At 45.0% G+C, this 17,880-nt stretch overlaps 1 protein-coding gene across 1 annotated transcript in view; it reads right to left on the minus strand.

The window, feature by feature from the left end:
• LOC8053349 (contactin-2) overlaps positions 1-17,880 on the minus strand; it is a 136,685-nt gene that overhangs the window by 21,077 nt on the left and 97,728 nt on the right. The window contains exons 3-4 of the mRNA XM_040215149.1: positions 9,231-9,542; positions 2,772-3,140 (exon numbers count right to left, since the gene is read on the minus strand). Of these exons, the coding sequence (XP_040071083.1) occupies positions 2,772-3,140; positions 9,231-9,542 (681 nt within the window). The remainder of the gene's footprint in view (positions 1-2,771; positions 3,141-9,230; positions 9,543-17,880) is intronic.

The raw sequence follows: 17,880 nt of genomic DNA on the forward strand, positions 1-17,880 counted from the left end.
CCTCAGTTGTTCGGAAATTATCAATAATCTCGCCCTTCTATATTTACTCAATTCAGCGAGGTGGAATACCTGTGAGGTATTCTGAGGCCGCACGGTTAGAAAATGCATAGCAACTGTCTTTACTTCTACGCAGACTCGGTTACATCTTTGTTGTCATGGCGTTTTCCCAAGTGTCAAGCTATTTGAAATTGAAATATAAAAATAATTTTGGGCAACGGTAACCTTGCGTACAACTTTTTGGCACAGCTTATGCTGACTAGGCAGCCATGACCATTGCTATGCATGCCCATCTGTACTGACATCAGCAATATCATCTAGCTAATACGTTGTCGCAAGGAGACGCGAAAGCGTCTAGGTACTTTAATACGTGGCTAATTCAAGTTTTAAGGTATAAACATTTAGGTCTGAATTATTGGGGGAAAGGCGCATGAAACGCCTCTTAAAACATGCAGATTTTTGTACAATGGCTGCGAAACAATGTAGCGTTATTATAAAATTACCGAAGAATTGTGGCGCCAGCTGGCCTCACAAGTCTTTGAGACATTACACAGGACAATGTTAATTCTAGTGACGCATAGCGCCCACGACACCTCCATACCAATCAAAAATATGGTTATGGTCAGACCAGGGATAGGCTGCTCACGCCATTGTCTTTCTGACACTGAAGGGTGAATTTACGTACTGTAAAACATAATTTACTGACCCAAAAGCTCCTATATAAGGAAACCATAGGGCCCGTTTTTACACCAGCTACCGCACGCGAGCGCGTTGAACGATACGAGTATTCATCCGCGTTCGTATAGGGCACGAGTTCAATCAACGAGAAAACAAGTCTCGCAGAACGATGACGCAGCATTCCTGTCTAAGCTGTGCCTCGCGCTGGCTTCCGATAAATGGCGAAGAAAAGTCAGATCTTGTTTTGTTATATTATGGAAAACACTGGGGGGGGGGGGGGGGCGAGGGGGGGGGGGGGGCTGAGCACGTTCATGTTCTTTGGCAATTTTTTCACCTCAGCATTTTTTTCAATGCGAAAGCATTAACTGTCTCATGGAGCGAGCCGTCGTATCAGGCTTGAAACCACGCTAAACGGCCCTTTTACGTGCATCGATCGCACTGGGTAGCGCTCGTCCACAGCCAACGGTACCTTTTGCACCGCTGCGATCCAATTGGCTAGCGCGCGTCGACCAGGCTTCCATTCACCGGGCATGCAGCGCCACAGAATGGCCGGTCGTTGAAATTGACGCACAGCGTCAATTTTCTACTTTTATGAAATTCTTATTGATCGCTTGTTGGGTCTTTTCTTCATAGATGTTTGAATCCAGAACCACAAAACCTCCTTCTTTATCCGAGACGCACAGTTTCAGGTCTTTCCTTCGTAACTCTTGAATGGTAGATCTGAAGCTCACCTTTGCCTTGCCCTGGTGTTTTAGGTTTTCAAAAACTTGGATGCCCTCATCTATGGAGGTTTTGTGGTTCTGGATTCAAACATCTATGAAGAAAAGGCCCAGAAAAGCGATCAGTAAGAATTTCATAAAAGTAGAAAATAAACGGGCAAAAGCAGCAGAAAGAACCAGCACAGCGTCAGTTTCAAGGACGGGCCACCTCATGGCGCTGCGTGTCCGTCAGCGCTAGAGTTCCTCGATACGCTCCCATAGCTATATACAGGAACTCAAGTCAGCGCCAGTCAGCGCGCCAACATGCGTAGAGCGATATTGATGTACATGATTTCGTATTCGCAACTCATAAGAAGTGATTAGGTGTACCTCGACCTTTTTTGTGGCGTCACCTTCTTTAGAATTGCCGCACCGACGAGGCTGGTTAGCGGCTTGAAAGGAAATACCGGTTGGCTGTGGAGAAGATCTTCCTGGTTAGGCAACGGTGTGGGTATGGGCGAAACATGGCTAGACTTAGTTATGGTGGGCTGCGATAACTTGGTGGAACATGGCCGGTTTAATCGAGCTTGCTAATGACAGGCACAGGCTCAGGACAAAGATGGTAGGGTACTTTGATTGAGTTTCCACTACGAAAGAATATATAGGCAGCTTAATGTAGTCTACGGAGGCAAGCACTCGGCATTTGATAACTGTTTTGAGCTGGGCCACCTAGACGTTTTCATACCCTTCACATATCATGGAAACGACAGCATACCTTTCACTAATAACCTAATAAAAGCACCGGCACAGGGTTGGAATCGGTCCGCTTATTTTAGAGAAAGTATAATCAAAATAGTCGTGAACAAAAACGTGAAAATTAATTTGATAAAAAGCCCTCGCGGTTCATGTCCGCAATCGACCGACTTCGTAAATAAAATCCTTTGGAAACACGGAAAGCTAAACAAAATTGCAGTCACACTCGCGCCGCATCTTCCTGTGCTCATCGCACACTTCCGCTATTGCTCTTATGCTTATTTAACTTATTTGTGCACCTGACGACACGCAGATAGCCAGACAACCGTTCAATTAGAGAAATGCTAACACTGCAAAACGGAACAATCGGACCTAACTCACGCACAACGTCCGTCTCTAAGCCTTTTGACCAATACCCCTCGCGGTTGCGCAACTTGCGCCAGCGGAAAATCCAAAAATTCACCGAGCCGAGGGTGCTTCAGTTGCGCGCTGATAAGTGGTGATTCGAAAAAAGGCTGATACGCGTGTTGCTCTCAAGAACGAGAGGTGAAGAGCGGAATCTCACATGCATTTCATTCAAACGCCGAATCAAAGTAACAAGAACACGTGAAAGAGGGATAAAGAACCTTGAGATGTTTCACTCACACATCACGTCCAGCGTGACAGCAACGTCTCGGTGTCCGAGTCCTTCGGTTTCGGGTTCCTGGGCTGTCTTCTCGTACGCGCTGTGGTAGGCGACACACTTGAGTTTCTTGCGATTGTCTGCCTCGGTAAAATTGTAGTTTAACACGGACAGAGCCTTCCAAGTGCGGGGCTTCTTTACGTCCATGTAGTTGGTCTGGTTTGCCAGGTCGGAGATGTCGTTGGAGTCCAAAAACCATCGCAATGATGCTGGAGGGTTCCCCTTACGAGACACGCACTGGAAGCTCTGTCTATCGCCAGCTATTGTTTTGAATCTGTCTCCGAGGTGCGGAGAACCTGTGACTTCTTTCAGGTAAGGGAGTCGCGGTTGCTCTGCAGAACACAAGCACACAATCAGGTAATAAGAAATAGAGAGATGATAGATGCTGTATCTGAGATGTTACCTTAAAACTTGAGATTGACTACTTCATGAAAGATAAAGGTGTGCTCGAGAGACGTGCAAAGAACAAAAATGACGCCAGCGGAATCCAAAGTTGTAGTGTATTACTTTTGCAGGGCTACAGGTAGCTCCGATACCGATGACGCGCCATTATCGGGTTCTTCTGGCAAACTAAAATAAAAAATGCAATAAAATATATTGTGGTAAAAAAACCTGCGTTTGAATTTATGGAGCCTTTTCTTTTCTCTCGACAGCTTTGCGGCAACACCTATAGATGACACTAACTATAATTTCTCTTGCCCTAATGAGGTAATTGAGAGCAAGTGCTAAAAGGTTCCCTTTTTTATGTCACATTTTTCGCAGCTTCGGTAATCACCACCAGGCTCGTTTATCGGTAAATATTTTACACGATGTTCTACTCAAAGTACATAATATTTGATTACTAATAGCTGGAAATATATTTATACACTATTCTATAAAGTTGCAAAAAGCGGTGTACTAAAACTTTTTTATGCTGTACAATGACTCGGTAGGGTGAAAATCTGAGATCATGGGTGCACAAAGCAACTGAATACCATGAATCATTCGTCATAAAGATCATCCGTAAAGCAACTTTATACGATGAAATTAGATGGAGTCTGACAAAATCCGTGTGGTGTATTCATGTCTGCGCAGCCTACTGGGGAGCGGTGATCCTGGCCTGAGTCCGACGCCCTTTTTTCTCAGGCTTTTCTTTCTTCCAGTATTCCTTTTGTCTGGCTGTTATATATATATATATATATATATATATATATATATATGAATTTTATTTTTCGTAAGTTCGAAATAGTACTTTTGGTATATTTCGGCCGCACTCGTGCCCGTGCCTTTACAAAATGACTGTCGGTCGTGCATTTCTCTCTCTTATCTGTTAAAAGGATGGTTCACACTGCCCCATTTTCTTACGTTATGACGTTACAAAAAATACGTTGAAGTCACCCGGACGTCTGTGCTTCATATTAAGCGAGGCTACCAGTCCAAGGAGATAGCCTAGCAGGCGACATTCTAAACACAAATGTTTTGGTGACTTTTACGTAACGCAAGGAAACGCAAGAAAACGGTGCTGTGTGAACCAGCCTTGAGGCTGGTTCATACAGCCTCAAGTCCCGCTTTCTTACGTTACGCTATTTTACGAAAGATTACGTATGCTTACGCCACTAGTCACCGGGACGCCTGCGCGTAATACTCGGCGTGGCTAAACATCCAAGGAGACAGCCTGGCACGCGTAGTTTGAGACAAATGCTTCGGTAACTCATACGCAACGTAAAAAAAAAAAAGAAAAAAAAAAAAAAAACGTAGGAGAACGGTGCAATGTGCTTTTATGCCCGAGCCTACAGAAGCTACGTATGAAAACAACCGACATCGGCAAGCTTCAACCGCTTTGAGCGTGCAGTGCACGGAAATGTACTTTTGCTAGGCTTGCATGTCCTTCGGGGCTCATGATGTTAGCACGAGTGACAACAAGTCCTCCAAATACACTTTCATGTGCATATGGTACTCGCTTGAGGCTTGTCGGTGTCAGTTGTTTCTGTTTGTCGATCTAGTGGTAAATAAAAAGGGACTCGGGCGTTATTCTCTAGTTACCCTTAAGCTGAGACTGCAGCCAAAGTTACACGCTCAAGCTAGCCCGCACTCCTGGCTTCGAGACTTGCATTTCTAGCGCGAGTGCCAGTTCTGCGGAAGAACGCTTCGAAGCAGCGACCTCCAGCTCTCGTGCTTGTGGCAGTGGCTTCGATCTCAGCTTAAAGGGGCCCTGCAATCACATTACTCCGCCGATTTTTGAGCTACCTCAACTAACTATATTTTCTGACTCCCCGGCCTTTACCCTTTCTGGTATGCTAATCAGTATCGTGAAATACATAATAGTTATTGCGAAATCGGCAAATTAAAATGATGCAACAACAAACATTCAAATTTACCCGCCCTTTTCAGGGCCGTGACGTCAGTGGAAGGCAAGCTTGCCAGTCGGGCGAGCAGTCTAAAAAATAGAATATGCCAATCATTTGTTCCGTGCTGGAGCGCGGGGACTGGAGCGAGCTTCCAAAGCATTCATTTGACACCATGAAACTGCTTCGAATCAGTTGGGAACAAATTCTACAGTCCAAAAAGTGAACCCATGCACTTCCAATGACGTCACTTTTTCATTGTGGCCAGTAGAGACTTTCAGTTTGAAAAACACGGTGAGGACCAAAATTGTAAATTCAATAACTTCGTGAAAAAAAAAATTATTTTGACCTAATATTTGGGATACTATTTTGGCGATGTTGTTTGCCGAGTTCAGCAAAATTTCAAGCAAATCAGGGACCATGAAGAAATCGGCGGAGTACCCCTTTAAGCGTCTACTTTTTTTGCGGTTTCCACGTCTCTTGGGGTTCGAGCAAGCCAGTGGGCACGGAGAGAGTAACTAAATATCAGTGCATCATATTTTAACCGGACGACGCGGAAACTTCCTCCACCGACGAGGGCGACCCGCGGTACCGAAAGCGCGCAAAATGTGATGTCTTTGGTCCTTGGCTTACTACTGGTCAGAGCCGCTAAAAGCTTCTTTTTAGTCGAAATACAAAATAAAAGTGGCGCGAACCGTTTCAATTATGTATAAAAGTAGTTTTTGTTCAGTATTTTAGATCAGAAAAGAAACGAATGTAGTTTATAAAGTACGGAAACAAGAAATGACCCGTCGACATACCCGCCACCAAGCGGTGGAAAAGGCGGCGATTACTAGAAAGGAGTAGTGGGATCAGGCGCCGATACGGAAAGGTACCGGATGTACGCGACGGCGCTGCGGTCGTAGGGACGGAGGATCCGACCGGCTCCGAGCGTTCCGAAGGCCTTAGGCGAGCAGCTTTGTATGGCGGCTTGGCCGTTTCGCGGTATGGCAGCGCGAAGTGGCTCCCATTCTGAGCTGATCTTTACCCCGCGTTTGCTGTCGTTTGTTGCCAATGAAGTGTCATGCCGAATTAGTGTTTAATCGCGCAACAAATGCAATGTGAGCCGCCCTGGAAGCCCGCTGCATTCAGTCTGTCCAGAACATGCTTTAGTGGCGCCCTTTCGCGCCTTCGACACGGAATGCGGCAGCCGTGAGCGCTCGCTGAGCTCACTATCCCTCCACTAGTTCACGGCCACTCAAGCAACCAAGGACGTCATAAAGAAGGTTATTTTTTGCTAGTTTTTGTAATTTTAATTTGCCTATAACTTTTAAAATAAAGCGAAATTGGAGAAAAGAAAGGTTTCGTTAAGTTACTACGTTCAGTGCGCTCAGGTTCGGTGCAAATTAAAAATGAGTAAAAAGTCATTGCATGGTCCCTTTAAGGGTGAACGGAATATAGGAGAAGCCAACACAAGCCGGAGTTTTTCTTCGGCACTTTGTTTCTTACTAGCACAATTCAGTTAGTTTCGAGGATGGTGAGTTGACTGAGCGTAGCTCATTGATTACAACTGCATATATGTATGTTCCTTTTTTAAGAAAAAGTGAATAATAAGTAAACCAATCTGTTACATTACTTTTGTAATTATTACATAGCTTTAAAGGTCTGCCGTAAAGTTTCATGTGACAAATGAAAGTAACTTGAAAAATAATTAATGACATATTTGCTTTACTTCTCACGCATACATATTGCATAAAATCTACGGATTCCTACTACTCGGAAGCCGTTTTCAATTACCAAAAAGTGCTACCTCCAGCAGAGTCGATATACAAAAAACAAAAGAAAAAAAAAGAACGGTTGGTCTTCCTATGTGATCCGACAACGCCCTTCCATTCCATTTAATTTATTTTCTTTCTGGGATCGAGGGCATTACGGAAAAGAGTGTGTTTTAACAAAAAGAAAAAAAGTAAAGAAATAGATGTGTACATCAACGAACTAGGCAAAAATATAAAAAAGGCTAAGGAACACGAAACAAATTGGTAATCACAATTTTAAAATCAACAGCCTCAATTATTGTGACTAAGGGCGCAAGGAGGCGATTCCACTCTATTAAAATTGGGGAGAAAAAAGAGGCCTTAAATGAGTAGGTGCCACAATCGCGGACGCCTACATTTAACGGGGGATTTGTTCTTGATCATGTGTAAAACCGCTTATATCATTTTTTTCTATTTTTTCATCACCTTCTGGCATATATTATCAACACACATTGAAAACAGACATAAGTGCTCAGCAATTTGTTAATATTAGGATTATGACTGTTTTTAGTGCAGGAAGTGTCCCTGATTCACGAGGTGCAATTTCTTTTTAGTCGACTTATGTACTTTTGTAGATATCTTGTCTCGAATTTTGTTCCGGGGGTCTACGGCGAAACTGCGACTACCGGCTTGAGAAAATGCCAACCCTGGGGATCAGCTGTATGGCCACTGTGTGATGCAAAGTTCGCACCGTGGTGCCGCAAAATGTACGACTGGCCTGGTCGCAAGCGCAGTTCCGATCAGACAATGATAATACTGTTGTTTTATTGCTTTTTTTTCGTGAATATCACATCTCTGTAGCAAATATTATGGCACATTGCTGGCCGAAAAGCAAGTTCGACGTGATGGTATTCACTGGCGCAGCTCAGGCTAAGAACGCGCCCCCACTTATTTTCGTAGAAGAGCTATAAGCTAGGTGGTGTGCAATGTACGCTGGAGCAGCGTTGTGGAAGCTTATCGTAAGCTTGAGCTAAGCAGGAAGGCTGAACAGGAATAGAAAGGTATGCTCGGTATTGCATAACGATGCCAGTCCTTTTTGCTTGTTGTACTTCGACACCAAGATGCCTTTGAGCGAGCAGTGCGTCAGTAATCTTTGTGCGCAATCGCTGAGGAAAACTTACAAACGACGGCGAGTAAAACATACCAAAACAAGCAGAAATCCTTCCCCCGGGAAGGCTGAAAACCCAATAGAGAAGCACAGCGGAAGAAGTGGCAGTACAAAAATTAACTCGCTTGATATTCGTACATAACATCGGGCCATAAATTTGCCTGACAAACAGTCAACCCGCTTAATACCCGTCCGGAAGCTGGTGATAGCATTTTAAATTTAAGTTCTAGAGTGGATCATGGTTTCCGATTTGTGTATTATTTAGGCAGTGCTCGTATTTAGTATGCGAAAAACGATATCAGTGATTTAATGTGGTTCGGCTGGTGACCGGAGTTAACCTTTAAGAGGGATGCACACCTGAAACATTGTGATTTTGGCTGTGGCAGTTTTAGCTTCAAAAAATAATAAGGGACTGGGAATCTGAACATGTGGATTAGATATTGAAGAAACAGAAAGCATAATTAATAAAAAGACTACTCAGTTCGAAAAGCTTCTTTCCTAGTACTCCACTGACAAAACCAGAACTATATTTAGAGTCCGCTGAATGAACAGACGCATTATAAATATGGTAAACATTTAAACAACACAAACGTTTTGAGAGTTCCTAGTGTACGTAGAAGTACGCTGTTCACATAAGATAAGTCTCCAGTGAATGAATGAACCGCAGCTGAAATTTGGTTCAGACAGTCTTCAAAAATATAACCGCTACGACATTAAAAAAGTAAAGGCCGGTTTTAATTTTTGTTCGCGAATTTACATTTAATGTGTTTCGATTTGCACAAGTATGCATTTAATTTAAGATATGAGTCTTAAAGAATCTCCACCGCGCATTCATTCTTCCGCAAAGCGCATCGTTAGAGCGTACACCTGAAATGAATGCACAGAGCTCGGACACTTACGTAACCACGAAGAATGTTTTCACCCAAAATAACAACTCATCGATATGAAATTTAACGTGACGTTTCTCGTGCTCGCGTTATGTTAAGTCTTAGGTCGTAGACATCACGATTTCGTAAAACCTTTGATTACTGTGATGGGTTCTGTGAGTGCTTTATGGGAAAGTATATACGCTCATGTCCATTTTTGTACATGACTTATATGGGATTGCTTTCGGTGTGTTTCTGCTGCGTCAATATGTAGGCCTGCTGGCTGTTTTGGGGTTACGCTAAATATCCAAAATATTTAATACATAAATACCTCGAACGACGAGGTTGACAGCTGAGGAGGTGAGGGGGGAGCCTTTCCGCGTCGCCTTGGTCACTTGGCACCTCCACGAGGCGTCGTCCTCCTCGAGCGTGGCGTTGACAATCTGCAGCGTACAGTCGCCGTCTTCTGGCTCCATCTCAAAGCTGTATTTACCCGAAATGTTCCCGATGACCTGGTCGTCTTTCAGCCAAACACAATCGCCGCGACGGTTGAGAACCTGGCACTGGAGAGTCATATTCTCCCCAGGGTTCACCTGGGTGTCGCTGGGCATCACCTTAAACTTCTGAACGCCTTCCGCCGTGACTGCGACGAAGAGGGAACAAAGAAAAAAGAAACGGCATTGGCGCTTATTCTAGAGGAGTGTTACAGTAGAGTGCACACCGATAGTCTGTTGAGATGCTTTAAGTGGACGCGTAACATGCAAGACCACAGTGGCTTTAAGTGGACGTGTTAGTAGCCATCGGCGGCTATAGCCGCCGATGGCTACTAACACGTCCACTCATGACTTTTTGGTACTATAGTACCAAAAAGTCATGAGTTCCATTATAATGGCACAACTAGAACGGTGCGGCCTGCGAAAGGCTTACGCCGCTGTTAATTCGAAGTTTTCGAAGCTCTTCGAGTACGCACCAGCGCATCGTCAACGCGCAAATCCGTAGTTACTTATATTACCGTCCGGCCACGCTTTACGTCCAAAAATGTGCTGCCTGAACATTGATGCAATGAATCCTACATGCAAATCGGTCACAGCCACTACGCGTTTTGACACATTAGCAGCCTCAAAACTTAATATAGCAATGCGGGCTAAATCAGGACCCCCCCCCCCCCCCCTTTTCATATTACCCTGAGTCTGAAGACGACGGAATCCCCACTTTGCTCATAATAAAAAGTAAACGAATATAAGCACTCAACCTAAGAGAACAATTAGTGGGATGACACTTGGGCCACTTCGCCGCCCAGAAATGCCTATTATATCCTGAAGTAGCTTTGGTAACCTTTTTTTTTATTTTATTGAAAACGTTCTCGAATATATTTTGGCGTCCGAATCTGAAATTTAACTTCCAGCGTGAGCGTCGTTGCTATGGGGTTTATTGCCTGCGCGCTAGAAATACGCATCCGGGGACTGCACGGCTGCACCTGTTGGTTCAGGTCGAGCCGCGCAGAGCCATGCAGTGGCGTCATTTCGCAATTGAAATATAAATAAACTTTCATGTTTTGACAAGTCGCTAAAGGGTGGCGCTGTTATCGAATTTTGTTTCGTGTCGCCGAACGTAAGCGGTCCGGGTTTCAAGGGTGCTTTTCCCAACTGAGTGTTTTAGTAACGTTAGCTCGAGGTCAGGGGGGAAACCAAGGCGCCTGGACGTGTTTGGGAAGTAAACAACCGAGCGAGGTGCGCAAGGCGCGGACGGACTTCCCCTTTGCATACATCGTGTCAAAGTAAAGCGACAAAACGCCCGGTTTACGGTTGGCCTACCACTGTGACGTGATGTACGCGATAACGACACAAAACAAAATTACCGTTTCTATGTCTCTACTGCCGCGTACGCGCACACCCCTAAAGCGCCTGAGCGACAACTGTCGCGATCTACGTCAAATGCCTCACGTGAGACGCGCGCATCCCAAAACCACCCCATGATCGGCTGGTACGCTGCGACAGCAATGATCGAAAAATAGCGAAACGCTGGCTATTTGCAACCGGCTACCTTTGACTTCTTAAGGCGCAAGCCGTATATGTCTCATCGTTCACTCGACCTTCAATGTCCTTGAGCCAGAACACGTCGAAACACAAGAGGTACTAGAACCGGCGATACGAAAGGTAGGAAAACCGGCGGTTCGGTACTGGACCGCGAGATGGCGTTACTTGTGACAGAATCAACCCTCCAAAAATAGTTTTCGCTCTTTTCCTTTGGCTGGCGTCGAACCAACGACCTTTCGTTCAGTAATCCGGCAGACACATAATTTACGAATGTGGCGGTACCCCTCCGCCAGGGACGGAGGGGTACCGCCACATCCGTAAATCATTAATGCATCGACTGTTGTCGGCGCATCAGCTGCTGCATCGGCTGCTGCCAGCGCCAGGTGCTCTATAAGCAGTGTGGGACGCGGACGTCTACCGAGTAGTATAGTGGTCACATATAATATATCTGAAGATGTCTGGTCCGGCGACGGACTACGAGGAATTTTGCGCTCAATCTAGAGAAAACATAAAACAAAAACAAAAAAGAGAATGTAAAATGTAAACCATGTTTCTGTCTTTAATGTGTCGGCGCTTGGGCTGTCGCCTTCAAGTCGTCTTAGGATTAATGTAAGAGACCCTGTGAATTTTCTAGACTGGTACAATATTCCGTTTGTCTAGACTGGTACAATATGTATGACCGCAACAGAATCTACGATCCAATGGACCTTCCGAGTATAGGGCCGACAACGTTCGGGACAAAGACGCACGTAAATCTGCCCTCAGGGTTACAATAGAAAGTTTCAGTATTGCTAAAACGGAATAAAAAAATAAAGTGAAACCCGTTTACAACTCCCTGTAACGCCGAATTAGAGCGCAGTTATTGAGGAGGAGGAGGAGGGAAGGGTACTGAGGGTCACGTGTTCTCGGATTGGGGGGGGGGGTCACGTGACGTCGGGGGGGTCACGTGACCTCGTGGGAGGGGGGTCCACGTGGGGGGCCACGTGACCCCCCCCCCACCCCCCCGAGGTCACCAACCCCCCCGTGACCTGGGGGTGTCACGTGACCTCGGGTTGTCACGTGACCTCGCGGGGGGGGGTGGTCACGTGACCCCCAGAGATAAATTTCAGTAGAGTAGATTCTTGGGCTAGTTGGTTTTGAAACTTGGAATACATTTTAGCGCTCAAAAAACAAGGACAACGAGACGAGAAACAGACAGCACAGTGCGCACTGTGCTGTCTGTTTCTCGTCTCTTTGTCGTTGTATTTTGAGCGCTAAAATGTATTGCAAACCCCAGAGGTAGTTTTCCGCCAGATTTAGCGGGAGAAATTTTCCGCTAAATCTATCGGGAGACTTTTTTGTTAGATTTAGCGGGGACATTTTTCCGCTAGACGTAGCGGGGAAATTTTTCCGCTAGATTTAGCGGGGAAATTTAGCGGGGAAATCTTTTCGCTAGATTGAGCGGGGAAATATTTTCCCGCTAAATCTAGCAGGAAAAATTCCCCGCTAGATTTAGCGGGGAACTTTTTCCGCTAGATTTAGCAAAGAAATTTTTCCGCTAGATTTAGCGGGGAAATTTACCCCCCAAATCTAGCGGGGAAATTTTTCCGCTAACTGTAGCGGGGAAACTTCTCCACTATATTTGACGCGGAAACTTTTCCGCTAGATATAGCGGGGAAAATTTTCCGCTAGATTTAGCGGGGAAGTTTTTCCTTTACATCTAGCGGGGAAATTTTTCCGCTAGATTTAGAGGGGAAACTTTTCCGCCAGATCTAGCGGGGAAAATTTTCCGCTAGATTTAGCGGGGAAATTTTTCCGCTAAAGCGAGGAAATGTTTTCCCTAGATTTAGCGGGGAAACTTTATCTAGTGGGGAAGCTTTTCCGCTAGATTTAGCGGGAAAATGTCTACGCTAAATTTAGCGGGGAAATTTTTTTGCTAGATTAAGCGGGAAAAATTTTCCGCTACATTTGGCGGGGAAATTTTTCCGTTAAATATACCCATAATGCACCGCGCGGTTACGCCCATGGCGACGCCGCTCAAGCTGGAAACGGGCGCCTAAGAGCTGCGCTCTAAAAACTGTTGCCGGAACATATTAAACCGTACGACTCGGCGTGAAATTCAAGTTGGCTGACAGACAATACATTTGTTTTACCTTACAATGTGCGGCAACGAACACTACGAGCCCTGTCAGCTCATGCAGCGCAGCAGACCCTAGGCTAACAGTCCTACTCCACCGGTTAAATTTCTTGTCTTCCCTGGGTGACAATTGTCAGTGTGCGCGCTGGCTGATTGGCTTTACATGTGAGTACGGTACTTTCGTAGTTTCCAAGCACGTGCATAACCCCATAATTTTCATAAAAAGGCGTTTGCGATAAAAAGTCTAAATCACAAAACAAAATTAAGCATATCTTTGTTTTGCAGTTCTCGCTTCGGCAGCTTCTGATGACCTATTTTTTTTTTCTTAAATGCATATGGACGCTTTGTTTAACTGGACTTTTCTTTTTAACGGCCGAGATGTGTGGATATTTTTTTGAGAACCGGTTTGAACTGGGTCACTCTCTGTGGGATCGGTAACTGAACCATTATTTCAAGATCATTACTGAAACTGTTGACTCGAACCTGAACGAAAAGCAGATCTACTGAACGGGAGCTCGAACCGAGCCAGAATATTGACCGGTTCACCTGCGTGCTTTCAAATTATAACCCAGCCAATCTTTTAATGTTTGCGTGCAGCACAAACAAGGAAATAGAATGAATATGTTAAGAAATCGGAAGAATAGCACAGCAATTGTAAAAGGTTAAGTTCTAAGGCAGCCATATTGAAAAAAAAATACAGCGCGAATAACACACGAACAAGGAGGAGAGAACACACAGGACGAGGTGCTGACCATCAACTATCTATAGGAGGTATTCACTGGACGCCATATTTGGGGGCAATGTTTAGAGCGCATGCTCAGAACGAGCTCACATTAGTAGCCTGCTAAGACCGGCAACCTTGATGGTGCTAAATGCACGCTCCAAAAGGACTGCGGAAGCTCGCCGTCAGCACGCGCTCAGCAGCAGCGCACACGGATATGGCCGCCACTGAATACTCTCTATTCAGAATACGTACAGAGAAATTCACGCGAGGACGGCTTCTCCTTTTTCCTCTTCCACCAGTCATTCGCCATTAAGCGCGCAACATTATAAATCATATCAAATTAAAATACACCAGCATATTAAAGCACTCCAGCACAGGTATAAGTCATCGCGTCTTCTTCCTCCTTTCTTCTTTCTTCGATCTTCAATTCTCTAGTCAAGCCATGTTTAAGAAAACTATCTCACTGTCCACTAGGTTAATGGATGGTTGGCCACGCACCCGGGTTTTCGTTTTGCTATATGGTAAGCTTCTACTAACTCCCTCGATAGCTGAAATGTGTGTTTAAACAGCACGTTTGTGTCACTAAATCTTGGCTCACAGCCACAATCACGGCAGTGAACAGCTAAATGGGAGTACGCGCTGCCTTTTAATGAACTGTGGTGTTCGCGTAGACGAATGTTGAGGCCACGTCCCTTATGACCTATATTGGGGGCGTGACACCATCGGGATGGCGCACTCACCGTCACTGTACTTACAGATCATGTTCCTCATCACAACCCCTACCGTTGATGCGGCTCCACCGCCGACAGTACCAGCGGCGCCTGACGTTCTTCGCCAACAGCAAGCAGCGGAGGATTACCCGACACACCCGCCAAAACTGGACTCATCGCTACCTTTTCACTGGCGACCTACGGCCGCAGCGTCGGCAACAGGCAGCCTATATAACGAGGACCCACGCGCCTATCTATTGGGGCGTGACACCATCGGGATGGCGCACTCACCGTCACTGTACTTAAAGGTTAGTTATTTAGACCACTGCGCTACCTATCGGTCGAGCGACTATTGTTTGTTTGCGGTGTCATGCCCCTTTGACCACCAAAGTATTGGAAAGAGAATTCGCGCGTGCTTTTCATCTTTTTTCCCCTCCTGCTTATCGCGTCTAAGGTTTCTTGTGGCAGGAGATGTTGAATCGAACCCTGGCCCCGAAACCCGAAGCGCTGATGTTCAAACAACAATCCTAGCAACTGTGCAAAGAATTGAAGAAGGCCAAACACAAATTCTAAGTGAAGTGAGACTACTGAAAGATAAACAGAAAACCACAGATACTAAACTGCAACAGTTATCGGACAAAGTGACAGCAATAGAAGCCGAGCTTGCGCAGTTGAAGTCCCAATCTCCCTCTCTCTTACCCGCTGAAACCATCCCGTCATTGGAATCTAAAATTAGTCATGTACAGGCTAGATGCGACGATGCAGAAAACAGACTTCGCCGTTGTAACATTTTGTTTTACGGTATCGAGGATTCTGAAAACGAAACGTGGGCCATGAGCGAGGGAATCATTTTAGAATTCTGCATGCAAAAACTTAAACAGACCGTAAGCTCCGATTGTGTTGAGAGGGCCCATCGCCTGGGACGTTTTTCAGCGGGAAGAAATCGGCCAATAATCGTGAAGTTTTCCCGATTCAAGGAGAAAGATCGCATCTTAATGTCCGGTCCATTGCTTAAGGGGACACCTTTTGCCGTAGGGGAAGACTTTTCTTTGATTGTTCGTATTGCTAGAAGAAAACTTCTCCATTTTGCAAAAGAAAGAAATATGTCTTACAAGCCCTATTGGAAAATCTCGACGATGGAAAGATGACGGAAAAGGCTCATACAAGCGTAACCGTAATATGGGACATCCTATACAAGCGAAAAAGGCGGCTCCAGTATAGTGGAATAAGGCGGAACGATACAGGTGGGCGGAACCATACAAGCGTGTCGTATTATGGGACATCCTATACCAGCATAGTGGATATAGGCGGAACCATGTAGGCGGACGGAACCATACATGCATAACGTAATATGGGACATCCTATACCAGCAAAAAGGCGATACCAGCATGGTGGAGCCATATGGCTCCAGCGTGTTGGTTTCGCCTTTTCACTGTTGTACAGGGCGATTTAGTTTTAAGCTTTACATATATGTTTAGAAAGGTCGTGAAAGCTATATTAATGCGGTTTGTGCAGGCGAGTTATACGGCCAGGCGTACGTAGTATAGGGACCTAGTCGTAACGATCAGTCAGATAATTAAATACAATTTGTTAATCAACTTTTTAATTAGTGAAAATGAAAATATGATTTCAATTAGAAACTTGCTGAGTCATTGAAAACCACAAAATCAAGTTTTTTTTAGAAGGATATAATTCAGGGGTAGCGTTTTATGCATTCTGTAAAAAGCTTTATTTGGACGAGTTTCTAGGTTTCAGTTTCTTATCAGAGCTCATCTCTGCGCCCACGGTCCTGTTCCCCAGGGGCATAGACACGCAACACACATGCGCCTTGCTTCCCTTCATCCTACGAGGGAGGCGAGGGGGCGGCTTCGCACTGCGGTCACTGGGCAGCTGGACCGCAGGTGCAAAGATGCGCTCTGGTAAGAAACCGAAGTCTGGAAATGCGTCCAAATTGACCATTTTTTATAACGCCATAAAATGCTACTCGTCTTATATCTTTACAAAGAAAATTGATTTAGTGTGTTTTGATGATGCTTAGCAGGTTTCTAAATGGAACCATGGGTCTATTTTCACTGATTAAAAATTTGACGAACATACTATACTTAGAGAGAGGCTGAAGCAGTTTTGTATTTGAGAAAACACTTTTAAATCTTCTTCATTCGACCTCCAGAATCTCAAATATCAAAATTATTTGCTAATTTAATTAATCAAGGCTGCATAGTCATTTTTAAAGCGCTGTGAAAGCACCTCCCTAGAGAGCGACGTCACAACAGCAGCTTTCAAAATCTTTGTTCACGCATCTTCAGCGCCTATCAAAGCTATGCACGCACATGCTATTTTTTAAAAGGGCAGAAAAATGTGTCACGACTGGTGCCAGTGCCGGAGAATATACCTAGAAAACTTGCGATTGGACGCGCGGCCCTTAAGCGACACACGCTTGGCGGCCGAAAGGTCTTCTTACGATGTCACTGTTGGTGGGATGTTTTTTGTGTTTTCTCACGTTTAGTTATATCTTTGAGGAAAACGAACGGGATATTCAGATTCGCGGGATAAAACTACGCTAGAATGAACCTCCATCTAGTTTTCTGAAAGAAGTCTGGCACATCTCTGTAATAAGCCGACGGATCATTACAAATTAGCCTTTTATACTATGCCGCCCTGGCCATATAACTCACGTGCACAGACCGCGTAAATGTAGCTTTTACGGCTTTTTTAAAAAAAATCTGTAAAACATAGAAAAAAAACTCTGTAGAATGTCCCCCAATACGATACGATTGTATGGTTCCTTCCCCGCTTGCATTGTTCAAGAAAGACTTGTGGACATCCAGCGTTTCATTGGAATGCTGGATGTCAGCGAGTCTCTACATCAGTGAGTGGTTTCAAACAAGCATGGTGTTTGCACACCAGTAAGCTCTTATCCGAGGCTCACCAGGACCACTAAGAGCAGAGGTGAAATGTCGTGACCTGGTAAATTTGGTTGCAGGTATTTATTTTTACAAGAACTGCATGCAGCAAAGCTTAACTTTGCTTAAAAGAAGATTATTAAAAATTCAATACTGAACAATGGTGTCCCTTGAGCTGTCAGACCAAACTCCCACTCTTGCCACTCAGGAGTTCCTAACTTGTGCGTAGAGGATCAGCACAACCCAGATTTGTGCTGCGAGCGCACCTGCAATATAAAAGTTGAATAAACATGAGATGAAATATGAGACGTTTACAATTCTCTGTAACGTGAAATTAGAGCACAGATCTTGAAGAGGAGGATGGGAAGGTATGCCCCTCCTCCCCCTCCCCTCCTCTGCTCCCTCCCATTTAGCAGGAAACTTCCCTGAATTTAGCGGGAAAATTTCCCCACTAAATTTAGCTGGTTAAGTTTCCCACTAAATTTAGCGCAG

Source organism: Ixodes scapularis, unplaced genomic scaffold (assembly GCF_016920785.2).
Source record: "Ixodes scapularis isolate PalLabHiFi unplaced genomic scaffold, ASM1692078v2 PGA_scaffold0__279_contigs__length_252992795, whole genome shotgun sequence".
Lineage (NCBI taxonomy): Eukaryota > Metazoa > Arthropoda > Arachnida > Ixodida > Ixodidae > Ixodes > Ixodes scapularis.